Genomic DNA, 13843 nt, shown 5'->3' with positions numbered 1-13843 from the left:
ATTTGCAGTGTACTGAAGGAGAACGTTAAGTATTGATACCAGAGAAGGATGGGCAAGTGCACTTGGTTATGTCGACAATGTCCCTTCCTATAGTTGTAATCACTTATTATGTGTTTGCATTAGACGGTTACAGGTATAGACTTAGCTATCAAGAAGCTGCATCATTGGGCTTTACCCAGAAAATGTAAACAATATCATTTATAGATGCAAGAAATATTATGTTTGGAAAAATCCTTGATTTACCCATGCTTTCACTCATTTTCAGAATCCTTCATCTACCAAAACAATCTGTGGGAGTTTGATTCATTATAGACAGCTATTTACTTTATACAGATAAGATATAATTTATGATGTTTTGGACTTAATGAGTTTTAGAATTTCCATTGGTATGTCATAAAAATAACAATAATTCATTTTCCAATTAGTTATATTAGCTATTCAAGCCATTATTATAAAATAGGTGTTGTGTTAGGTGACTTTTCTGAACTAGGAGCTAATGTAAGTGTCTGAACATGGGTAAAGTAAGTTAGACTGAGCCGTCTTGTTTAACACTATTATGTGCAAATAGATGCATTTTCAACTTTACTACATTTTCAACTAGTAAGGTTTATCAGAATACAATTTACTGGAAGTCAAAGAAAATTACTAATTTGTAAATAGAAAAATACTTGCATAGGTGTAATAAGTGATAGGTAGATATGCAGACATGAGGCATTCAATGTCGGCTAGCTGAAGTGTAAGTAAGAAAACATGTTTAATTACCAGAGAAAGTCCTACACTGGCTCTGTGAGTATTGGAGAGAACAAATCTTTAGCAATGACTAAGGGAACTAAAAATTATGCCCCCCAGACACTAAACATACTAACTGTCCTCCATAGGCCAATGAGTTGACGGTATAGCCCCCAGGGTCATGTTACCGGAAAGCAATAGAACTTTTGAGAGATGCAGTCTTGTGTGAGGGGTTTGGGTCATTATGCATAGGCCCTCAATAGGGGACTGTGAGATGGTGATTCTGTAGCTTCGTTCCCTTATGTGGTCCTCACCAAGATGCACTTTTTGGCCAGCGGCTCAAAAACAACCAGGCCTGCTAATTGCAAATGAGACTTCCAAACCTGAGCCATGATAACTCTTTCCACGTACAAGTTAATTATCCCAGGCTTTTGTTGTAGTAGTGGAAAGACAAATGACAGCATAACACCGAGAGCAACTGCAGAGGTCAATGCAACGACCAAAGATTTATGGCACATGAAGAGCAAAGTTATGACCGCATCCCTGTTTAACTTTCCTTTTGGCTAAAGCTGCATACGGATTGTGAATAATAGTAAATTAATAAAACCTAGTCCAATAATAATGCCATGTACAGCCAGTGTACTAAGGACACTTTTATTACTGTTATGAATCAACAGTCCCTGACAATTCATATGCATCTGTTGACCTAGGAAATGCTCAATACATCCCCGCCTTCAGTGAGAATGGCAAACATTTGTCTTCGAGACGAGCGCTGATATGTCAACTCTGCTGCCCTTTGTCATAATATCCTGGTGGTGCCTCAATCAACAGAATATCCGCATCTATTTAAAGTCCCTCAAGCACTCATGTTGAGCAGCTAGTCTTCTGCCTGGAATACGGCAGGAATAAACGTGCTTTTTGCAACATTTGGAGTATCGTGTAGTAACTCAAGGTGATGATAACAAGAGTTTAGGAAAACATAGAAGCGAAGTGGCCTAAACTGTCCGAATTCACTTACCAAAAGAGTCTGAGAGTACCACATCTTTTTCAAGTAAAGATCCCGGAGAAGGCTTGTTGAATGCTAAACGGTGGAAACTCACAGAGGCGTCACAGACAGAGCCAGGAAAACCAATGCTCCACGCAGCCTCTTGAGTGCAGTGTGAAGGGTCTAGTAAGGAGCTGTGTGGAACAACAGTGTGCCCTCTGTGCCCTGGGGAAAAAACAGAAGCAGCACGATATAAGAAAATCAGCAGTGCTGGGCGTGGTGGCGCACGCCTTTAATCCTAGCACTCGGGAGGCAGAGACAGGAGGATCGATGTGAGTTCGAGACTAACCTGGTCTACAAAGTGAGTCCAGGACAGCCAAAGCTACACAAGAAAACCCTGTCTCGAAAAACCAAAAAACCAAAAAACAAACAAACAAACAAACAAAAACCAACAACAACAAAAAACCCAAAAAAGAAAAGAAAAAAAAAAAAAAAAAAAAAGAAAATCAGCAAAAACTAACTTACAATGTATTGTTCCTGTGGCTACAGTATTACCAACAAGAAACCTTGGTAGATGTTTCTGTTTGTAAGCGACAAGGATACATAGGTTTTATAGTAGACTTTTCTGCCAAGGGACTCACGACAAATGTATCTGAACACAAGGCCTGAAGCATCCACGAGAGTCAAAGTAAGAGACAAAAAATAGCGCAGGTAACTTGATTCAGGATTCACAACAAGATTCAAATCTGCTCATAGATCATGTGGTTTTAAACAAATACAGGGTTAACTACTAGAGAAAGTCTCACACTGGCTCTATCATTATTGGAGAGAGAACAAGTCCTTCGGAAGGGCTTAGGGAGCTGGGAACTATGCCTCCCAGATACTAAGCAAGATACCTGTCCTCCCTGGGCAAATGGGGTAGAAGCAATCTATAAAACCCACACCGAGTTAGTGAATAACAGTTACCCAGAACTGTTGTCAGAACCACTACATTCTCCCTCCTGAAAACCTCAGTTAGGATGGGAGGCAGAAACCATCAGCTCTCTCTGGACTCGGACCATGTGAAGACGGAAGAAGTAAATGTTATTTCACCTTTCAAGGAGACTTTCAGAACCCAGCCACTGAGATCTCTAGGTTCACCTGGCAATTGACTTAAAAAAATATTAAGTAACACCTCCACATATGCGGCCTACCTATTTAGACAAGTCCATCATTAACAATTTGTAAAGATAAAATCCTTTAGAAATCATAAATGCTTATAGAAAATGTGACATATTTTGACTAAATGACTTAGGTGACTTAAAATGATAAAAACCTATGATACATATTGTTTTTTCTAGGTTTAACATTTTATTTAAAATTTTAATAAACTTTATTATAAAAATCCTGCACAAATCATCACATACTGAATTTAACCACATCCAAAGTCCATACCTCAACGAACGTTGCTACAGTTATAATAGCCACTCTGAAGCTAAATTTTAGCTGTCATTATTAAATTCCCTTACTCACCACCCAAACTGAAAAATTCATGTCAGAGTTAGAACTAGAAAAACAACAACAAATATACTATATCCTCTTTCATAATTTCTGCCCATTGAACACCTTTCAAAACAAATAAACTTAGAACTTAAATTACAAAGGAGTTGATAGCAGGCTTCCTATTGCTTCTGAAAGTGTTCTGGTAAGGGTGTATTTTGACTGTATGATTTGGAAAAAGAGATGGAGCTTATATCAATTTCTATGGAGGGTCACTGAGCCCAGAACTTTGGAATCATGAAAATAATTTTTATCTTAATGAAAAATGAAAGCAGAATGGTGGAGTTCTAGCATCGAAATGGAAGAGAGCAGTGTCTCCATTGATGTTCCACAAACTACTATTAATTCAAAATCAAATTGCGAATGGAAGAGAAAAGAAAGGATACGTTTGGAGGCTGCTTTGGACAGTTTGGAGCTCTTTCAAAAAAGAATGTCTCATTCAGAACCTGGTGTTTTCCTGTAATTTTCAAGTCAGTAGTAGAGCTTACTGCTGGGCTACCATCTGTAATACTGGTGAATCCGCCTTAGCCGTTCAAGGTCATGTAAAGCGAAATATACTTTTGACCACGGATTGAAGAACTGTATTACCTGTAAGTGAACCGTCCACGTCAATCAGTACTGCCTCATGCTCCCACCGAAAGCCGGCCTTATTTGGTGCGTGGAAATACCGGATGTCGACAAACTTGGCACTCCAGCCTCCACATCTGTCATTGCAAACCCCAGTGATTGATGTTACCCCCAGAGCCACACAGTCATGACGGTCAAAATTCATAAAGTGTACAGACGACACAGTCAGGCCTTGACTAAAGGGGAGAACCAGGCCTTTCGAGGTGCAAAATGCGGAGCCCATTCCCAGCTCATCAAGATGACCAACAACTTTGGCGTTTTTAATCACAGCCCCGTTGGCTTCCCCCCATCCCCCGACGTAAGGAGCCAGGATCCTCTTGGTCTCTATTCCAGCCTCGTAGTTATTCACTACCACAAAGTTGTGGAACTGCAGGGCCCCTCCGTTGACCCATTCAGCTCCCTTTTGACAATTCCAGACAGTGAGTGAATTAAAGACAGCAGGCACGGGCACTGTGGAAGTGCAAGATCCTGTTTGCATAGGGAAATACTCTTCAAAAATCCACAGTCCAAACCAGCCCTGAGAATGAACAGTGTTGTTGAAGAATTCTCCAAGAGGGATTCTCTTTTGGCAAATGTTTCGGTCATAGGATGGGCCATCGGGGTGGTCGTTCATTCTGTACCAAAAGCCAAAGTGAGTGCCACCAGCAGCCACGTTGTGCCGTATGGTGTTGTTAGGGTTGGTTACCCAAAATGCAGCGGGGGTCACATCATCATTCAGGAGACTAGTACTTTGCTGTACAAACACTGCCAAATTATACTGTAGGACGTTGCCATGTTCAATACCATCTTCTATGAAAAATGCTCCACCCTTTATATCGTATATAATATTCCTCTCAACAATAAGATGGTGTGTGTTGTGGATTGTAACAGCTCTGTTGTAAGCCTGATGAATTGCACAGCCTCGCACATAAGACTTGAACTGTAGGTCTCCAAGTAGGTGCCAATGTATTGGATATCGTCCCAAACGGAAAGACTGGCCAGCATGGAACACCTGTCAGGCCAGAAATAAAAGCTGCCCAATGATTTCCTGTTTCAAAGTAATCTCCAATTTCATATTAAGATATGAATATAATTACATTAATGTCTTCCACACTATTCATGTTATCATTTGGAAATAGCACTTTATTCTAAATGCAATCTTTTACATAATGCAATACAATACGACAACACTTGTTAGGGCGTGAACGAGTGAGTGAGCACATATGTGGAGTAAGGAAGTAAAAAGGCAAGCCTGCTGTTGCCAGGCAGCTTTGCCCGCTACCATATGCTCAAACCTATCTTTGACTCTTTTGTGTTTTACCTCCTCTCCACAACTAAAATGAAATTGGTGCTACAGCTGATCTTTTCTATTTAACAAAATGAAGGTCTATGTCTTCTTTTTCTTGATCCGTTGATTCCTGTATATAAGAACCACTGTGGGATATTTACCAGGTGTCAGACACTGTAGTGTTTTATATGCAAGGTCACAGTCTTTACCATAATCTTAGGAGCTCGCCCCTGACTTCATCTCACAGATGAAGAAACTGTAAACAGTCCAATGGCCTTGTTCATACTTGCAAAGCTCCATGTCAATGCAAGTGGGTGTGGCTCCAGGTTAGGTGCTGTTACTAGCCACTCTGGTCTGTGTTCTTTTAAGTCTGTGATCTAAATATCCAATATACAAGATGCTGACCTGTGTGATTCAACATAACCTAGTTGTCTAAGGAAATAAACTATTAGAACAGCTATTTACTTATTGATTGGTTTGAGTTGTCTTTTAGATTTATTTATTTTTATGTGCATTGACGTTTTGACTGCATGTATTTCTCGGAGGATGTCAGATCTCCTGGAACTGGAGTTACAGACAGCTGTGCACTGCCATGTGGGTGCTGGGAATTGAACCCATGTCCTTTAGAAGAGTAGCCAGTGCTCTTAACCACAGCCCCCAGCTTTTTGCTTTTATTGTCTATAAAAAATTATCACTATTATTTAATAGACAAATTGATTCTGGAAATCTTATCAAGTTTACATCTCAGATGCCACACATGTAATTTATCTGAAGAAAAGGTCATGGCAGATGGAAGTGTGGACTCTGTTACTATCAGCGCCGTCTAGAAAGTCCAGAGTGGGTTTATGAATTTTGATAGTGGATATCTAATCCCTTCCCCATTCCTCTCTTCACTGAGTACTCGGTAATGACTGATTAGTCCTGGTTAGTAAGTCTGATTATGAAAAAGCCACAAAGAAGATTTTGAAATCTATAAAACATTATGAGTTTTATAGGTAAATAAAGGAAAGTAAATAAAGGAAAGCAGGAGTTTGGGTAGCAATTTCAACAAGTAGAGAGTAAACATGGTAAGGGAAGGGCTTTCTTAGGAAGAGATATTGCAAGAAGCCCAATAGAAATAACAGTAACGTGCAGTGTGCAGGCTTTGACGGAGGAGCACTTCAAACTGGATGGAGATCAAGTGTGATGAACACACATCAGAAATGTGCCTGACATGGTTACATAAGGATGCTTTTGTGGCTAACCGGACATGAACAAGCCACAGGGGACAAAATCATGTACAGCTAGAATTTCAGGTCTTTGGTCTAGTGAAAAGGACTTGAATTTTCTGTTTTAAATGTAATACGAAGCCATTACTAGGTTTTGAATTACGGTGTGCCCGGATCTGATTTATGCTTTTTAGGAATAAAGAAGTGAACATTTGGAATGACCAAATGAGTGGGTAATTGGCTGTGTTAACACTGTTCATGTATCAGCTTACTATCAGATTGGAAGTGGAGTATGGCAAACAGCAGGGGCTCAATGCATATTCACTGTATGGCACGAAAGAACACGATTTAACAGTGATGTTCCTTACCTCTACGTATTCTATTCTTCCAGTTACCATGTTAGCCCCGGGTAAAGGAGCGTGCAACATAATACAGCCTCCAAATTGGTCACTTCCTATTTCTTCTCCAAACTTTCCTTGAAGGCATGTCTGTGTAGCAAATTCTCCTTTAAAAATATTTAAAAATATTTAAATTATAGCAGGGTCTAGTGGCATATGCCCTTAATCCCATCACTTAGGGAGGCTGAGGCAGACGGATCACTGTGAGTTCAAGGACACCCTGTTCTACAAAGTGAGTCCGGGACAGTCAAGGCTACACAGAGAAACCCTGCTTCAAACATAAATAAATAAATAAATAAATAAATAAATAAATAAATAAATAATTCGAGACCTTACAGCAATATTCCTGTAAATTTTTTCTTATATTCATTTTATATCTCTTTATTTACGAATAATTTCAAAGTCATTCTGGAACACAGATATCATGTATTCATATCATCTTTCTCTAGATAATAAAAGGGTAAGTGATCTGTCTTGTTGTCTTTGCATGTCCTAAAGCATTTTTTAAAGATAATATTAAATAATATTTGAATGGTTGAGTGAATAATGATAATGGTATTATGTTTATCATTTCTGACGATTCCTCTTCAAATGAGGAATTAACACAATGCAAAATTATACCCTTGTAGCAATAGATTCTTACAGCCTAATTTCCATAAAAGGAAGTATTCTCATTTTTAAACATCTTGAGACTTGCTTTCATAAGCACTGTGAGACTTGATGCAGATAAAATGGCATTAGAAAATAAGGTCATTTAATGTAAAATATGAAGAACTTACGCTTATCTTTGAAGAAAAAGCTATTAACCAACTTGTCTGCGATTATTTAGGTACTAATGATTACAAAACTATTGAGATAACTTGTCAAAAGACATTATGCTTTATAGCATAAACAAGTCATTAAGGTGCATCAGTAATTTTCTTCTGTTTGTACAGGGCCTTTCACTAACTCATTCCCTTGAACACCATCAAAGCTGGCGACTTATTTCTGGCCAATGGCACACAAACAGAAGCAATAGACATCACTTCAGAACCTAAGCAGTTAGCTGGTGGCTTGACTCTCTAGCCATCTGATCTTTGGTTCAGATTATGAAAACCCATATCGAGACAAAGCCTACGTCAGTCTGAATTCTCAAATGATTATAACGAATAGGACCTCCTGTTGACCCATATTAGACTAGACAGATGGAGCACGAATATAAAGTGCCCTTTTGTCATTGAAAATCATAGATACTTTAGGCTTGCTGCTAATGGCGCATAGTATATATAGTCCTGTGGCTTGTAACTAGGGACACTTTTGCGTCCGGAAAATACTTCTCCAACACCTGGAAACCATTTTTGATTGGTACAATAATAGAAATGTTACTAATATTTAATTATTACAGGTCAGGCATGCTCCAAAATGCCCTGCAGTGTATAGAACAGAACCTCCTGTAAAGAATGCTTTGAACCAAAATTTCAAAGGCATTGAAGCTGCCCTAGTCCACCTTGAAAGTTATAGATCTGTATATTTACACACATATCTCTTCATCTTCTCATAAACCCACTTTCTATCCTGCCACCATTGAACTATTCACCACAGTATCTATCTACAATGAAACTATTCTCACATGGTTGAAAAATCCTTGAAAAAGATGAAAAGCATTATTAAAGATTTGCTAAATAAAACATCAGATACTGTATTCTACATTTCCTTGGTAAATCTAAATGATTTAGCTTCTGGGTGACATGTGAAACCATAGTTATCAAGGTTGCATAATAAATGACCCTAAAGAATAGAAACACAGAATAAGAAATCAGAAGACTAGGAAAAGGATTTTATTAATGAGTTCCAAGCATGCTAATTTCTTCCACTTTGGTATCAGCTCTGATCACTTTTCTCATTCTATTGCAAATGATGCCAAGCCATCAGTGTTTCCAAATCCCCGTGCTTACTATGTACATATATTTTAAAGTTGAAAATAAAACAATACACTTCAAATAAACCCACATTGTTTGAAAAGCTAGCATGGCCACCGTCAGGCACATGACGGCTGCTAAGAGTACCTGTGTTAAATCCGTCGGGGCATGCTGGAATTTTGTCATTCCATTCCACATTATCAGAGCCTCTTATTAAGATATTTCTTGTAAGAATTCCAACCTCTGCCCTTGCTTCAAACACAGTTCCATCGGGGAGTGTGATGGTAATTCCTAGGTGTGTGTAGTTTAGTGGCCTGGTTAGTGTAATGCTCAATCTGTCAGCTGACACCGATGCAATGGTCCGTTTCTCATTCTCTCCTTGGCTGTGTCTGTAAAATTTTAAGAAAAATATATTAAAAGTTAACGTATCCATTTGCTGTATTTATGAAATACAGTCATAAAATTAGGTGCTTTAGAAAAAAATGTCACGGCATATGCTGAATAGATATTTGAGAAAAGTGTTTTCTACTTAGAGTAAGTTTTATGATTCATTTCAAACCCGAGTGGTTGATTTGTTCAGAGTGTGAAAAATAATCATCTATAGCTTTAAGTACCATCCTCAGAGGTTCTTTTTCCCCCTCAGAGGCTCTTTTAAAATTAATTAATTAATTAATTATATTTACATATACATTTCTATTATTACACATAAATACAATAGCCTACTTATGGGAAGAAGAACCATGATACAATCAGGAATTATATAAATGTTACATTCTTAGTGTTTTGGCTATTTGTATTTCACAGCCTTGAAGAAAACATCTTTCCTGTCTTGGTGCATCTAAAATTCTGAATGTAAATCAATAAATGACGGTGACTTCGTGCTCCAGCAATGACTAAAAACAGCATTGGTGGGAAAGGCTGAGCTACTGGCATCCAGTGAAGAGAGGCCAGAGAAGTTTCTAAGCATCCCATAAGACACATATGGCGGCTTCCCGCAGTAATGTATCAATCATGGCAAAGAGTATTACAAAGGAAAGTCACAAGAAGTTTCGAAGTAGAGAAATCATTCAACTGCTGTTATTATTATATTCTCTAATATATCCAAAATTCCAGCCACAGTAAGTGAGTTTTTCTAATTTTACTTGGGCCCTGAGTCTGATGTAAAAAATATGATGTACACATTCATATATTTAGCCCTTAAAAAATGTAGGGGTTATCTCACTTTCTAGTGTGCTGACAATATTTTATAGTTTCTACAAAGTGTGATTGGTCCTGCCAACAGGTAGGTCTAGGAGAGATGATTCTGTTTTCTTTAGTTCTTTGTTCTCCTTTGTTTCTTTCTTATTTTAAAAAACTGGATAAAACACTGATGTCGTATACAAACAAGATTAAAAGTGAACTTCCTCTTCTTTTTCTCCTCCATTCTAGACTTTGCTACAGCCTGCATACTTCCCAGCTGGACTCAGAGCAACCAGACTGCAGGCCTCTGTCCTACTTATTTCTCTGTCCTGTCCTCTGCAGGAAGGGGCTCGTTGAGTTATTTTGCCTGCTGAGCACTTAACCAAAACTGGAAAGATGCCAAAGTATCCAGATAGGAGAACCTAAGTGAAACTGAAAGCAGGAAAAGCCGATGGAGCAGAAGTTCAAGCTCAGAGCCGAAGGGATTTGATGCATAGGAAGAGAGGGACATGGGGCTCTGGCAGGTCACTGTCAGGTCACTGTCAGGTCAGTGGCAGGTCACGGTCCGGTCACTGTCAGGTCAGTGGCAGGTCACGGTCCGGCCACTGTCAGGTCAGTGGCAGGCCACTGCCAGTACTTTGTTGAAGTAAAACATTACACTCTGGAGTGTTACAAGGGGAAGATGGACACTTGCCATGAAATGGACATGGAAATTTTGAACGGCTTAAGTCCTTTAAAAAAAAAAAAAGAATAATGATAAAGGAAATTAGAGGATAGAAAACAAACTTACATTCCACGACAGTAGGTGGCATGGAACCTAGAATCCCTAAGGGGCCATGGGAGGAGCTGCAGGAAAGGACCTGGGAGAGGTGGAGACTTCAAGGTGTATAAGAGTGAGTAAGCCAAGATCTCACAGGTGGTATGCGGAAGCAGTTTAGGCTGTGCTTGCACTGTCTTAGATCAAGAGGCAATAGAAACTTCTTTAGAAGAAAATAGGGTTTTTTTTTTTTGTTTGTTTTTTAAAAAGGTGTTTATATATCCCAGCTTTATCTCAAACTCACTATGCAGCTGAGGATGCTCTTAAGCTTCTGTTCCTCCTGCGTCTACCTGTTGAGTGCTGGCTTTACAGGCACGCACCACCATGCCCCAGCTTATGTGGTGCTCCAGCCGGAAGCTGACTGGGGCTCCAATGCATGCCAGGTAAGCACCCTACCAGCCGAGCTGCGACCCCAGAACGTTCTAGATGGTATTTTTAATGTCACAGGAACCTAAACACATTTCCCCTTATCCTTTAGTGACATCTCATGCCTACGAAGCACTTTCCTGGAAGCACAGTTCGTTATTGGGCCAATTATCTCACTGCATCTTCACAGTAGGTCTGTGAGGTAGGAAGGGATAGAGTTGAAAATCTGCTGGAGCCAAGACAGACTGAGTCATGGCCATGGTAAGTGGTACTGCTAGGAGTGGACACAGGCCAAGCCCCACTAAAAGACATTTTCTTGGACTGGAGAGATGGCTCAGTGGTTAAGAGCGCCGCCTGCTCTTCCAGAGGTCCTGAGTTCAATTCCCAGCAACCACGTGGTGGCTCACAGCCATCTATAACGTGATCTGATGCCCTCTTCTGCAGATAAAAAGCACTCATATGCAATAAATAAAATAAATTAAAAAAAAGATATTTTCTTTTTCTAGCATTAAAATTTTAATTTTTAAATATTTACTTAGAAATAATTACATAATTTCTATCCCCCTCTTTCTCTTATATCCCTCCCATATCTGGTTAGCCCCTCCCCCTTCCACTTCCCAAATTTACTACCTCCTCCTCCTCCTCCTCTTCTTCTTCTTCTTTTTTTTTTTTAAAGATTTATTTATTATGTATACAGTTCTCTGCCTGCTTGTACAACTGCAGGCCAGAAGGGGGCATGAGATCCCATTATAGATGGTTGTGAGCCACCATGTGGTTGCTGGGAATTGATCTCAGGACCTCTGGAATAACAGTCAGTGCTCTTAACCACAGAGCCATCTCTCCAGCCCCACCTCCTCTTCTTTAATCAATGTTACAGAAAAGTCCTTCTCTTAACCCTGGTTTGAAAATGCTCAGATTGGATTCACCTACGAATAGCAAATTAGATTAGATGGGAAACCCTTTAATTCATATTTCTTGATGTTAAAAACTAATCTTAGTTTTTAAGAGCTAAGCTATCTCTCTAGCCCTAATTCATGTTACCTAAAGCCAGCTCTATTCTAAATTGTAAAAGTTGCTCTTTTATTCCACATAGAAAGGATTTCCTACTCTATTCGTGGGCCCTATGACTGTCCTCCGTTTTTTAAAATTTTATTTTGTCATTCTATGATTTAAATTTCGTTCTAAGGGCAGGGGGAATAATAAGTAGGCACTCACAAAGACACGTTTGTAAGTATATATTTATCTCTTCCTAACATCTGCAGGCCTATCTTTAACTTGAAAAGTGGCATCTTGCACTTTAATTTTTAAACTCAGTCACGGGCTTGGAAGATCTGTCTCTTGTCATAATTACTCTTCATTTCCTGATAAACATAACCACACGCAATCTTTTTTTTTTTTTTTTTGGAGTAATTGGTCTATTTTATTGGTCTATATGTAGTTTTAATGCTGGCATTATATTGTTTTGCATATTATTGTTCTAGCATTTATTTTATTTTATTTTTTTTCTTTTTTTTTCTTTTTTTTATTAATTTATTCTTGTTACATCTCAATGTTTATCCCATCCCTTGTATCCTCCCATACCACACGCAATCTTAGTGTCTGTAATCTGAACATTGAGTTCCACCAAAGCTCCTCTCGTCCCTGCTCCCTCATATTCTCGGTGCGGCTCTGCTATATTTTCACTTTATACTTGCTTGAATATGTAACTAAATGGAAGTTAGGGGGCACAGCTGTGCCGTGTCAGGCATTTGGAAGCTTCTGCCAGCTCTCTCATTGTGTACGGGATGTCTTTTCTTCTTTACTCTATCACTGCCTCCAGTTTTGCTCCCTAGGAAACACGGCCAAATCTGGAAAATAGTGGAGTTCTGCCTGCTGCTCAGCCATGTCCTCTGGTGACCCCAGCCAAAGAAGCTCATTTACTGTTTTGGTTTCATGAATGTGTTTAACACCAAGTCAGACGTTTTTCAAACGACTTTCAGTAACAGAACGCTATTTTCCCGTGAAATCTCACCTAAGACTGCCTAACCATGTAAAATAAAGTATTTTATTGCTACATGTTGCTTAACTATGGTTCAGATTTATTCCTGTTCTTATAACAAATTCAGTCACTGAAAGCTCAACACACTGGTGGTCAGACAGAGGCTAACATCTGACCCACATGTATTTGGCTGTTTATGTTTTTGTTTGTTTGTTTCCTTTGTTTGTTGAGACAGAGTTTTTCTCTGCAGCTCTAGCCACAGGCTACAGGCTGGCCATGAACTCCCAGAGATCTTCATACCTCTACCTCTGAGTTATGAGTGCTGGGATTAAATAATGTGTGTACCACCTCCACCTAGCTCGCTTATGGTTCTTTACCATATGCATTGAGTTAGAATAAAATGGTTTGAGGAATTACCATCATTCTTCTTTTACATAGATTAAAATTTTTTTTTTTTGTATCCCAAATAAATCATCATTAGATACCGGTGTCCTGTGCTAGCAATCACAATGGTGTCTCCCGCCTTCCATGTCACTGGTTGTTGTACAGTTATGGTCCATTCTCCTGTATTTGCAGTTTGAGCCAAGCGAGTCCAGACGACAGGAACAGGCAGACCTGGAAGCCACATACAAACTGAACATTTCTTCAGATATGTTTTCTGGGTTACTAAGCGCTTTCTGCATTTGAGTTAAGTCAACTTGATGAAGACTTATTTTGCCTTAGGATTTCACCACTTATCTCAAAAAAGAAAGATGAGAAATTCTTTTTTCTTTTTTTTTAAGATGAGAAATTCTTGCTTCAGAAAATTAACAGCTGGGTTTATAGCGACATGCCAGTATAATAATTATGCAT

At 39.1% G+C, this 13843-nt stretch overlaps 1 protein-coding gene across 1 annotated transcript in view; it reads right to left on the bottom strand.

Moving 5' to 3' along the window:
- Window positions 1–13843, bottom strand: part of Pkhd1l1 (PKHD1 like 1) — a 155035-nt gene that overhangs the window by 54882 nt on the left and 86310 nt on the right. The window contains exons 46-50 of the mRNA XM_051159545.1: window positions 13477–13606; window positions 8799–9040; window positions 6724–6860; window positions 3842–4871; window positions 1748–1939 (exon numbers count right to left, since the gene is read on the bottom strand). Of these exons, the coding sequence (XP_051015502.1) occupies window positions 1748–1939; window positions 3842–4871; window positions 6724–6860; window positions 8799–9040; window positions 13477–13606 (1731 nt within the window). The remainder of the gene's footprint in view (window positions 1–1747; window positions 1940–3841; window positions 4872–6723; window positions 6861–8798; window positions 9041–13476; window positions 13607–13843) is intronic.

The sequence above is a fragment of the Acomys russatus genome, chromosome 17 (assembly GCF_903995435.1).
Source record: "Acomys russatus chromosome 17, mAcoRus1.1, whole genome shotgun sequence".
In the NCBI taxonomy this organism is placed as follows: Eukaryota; Metazoa; Chordata; class Mammalia; order Rodentia; family Muridae; genus Acomys; species Acomys russatus.
This window is presented reverse-complemented; position numbering and strand designations above follow the sequence as displayed.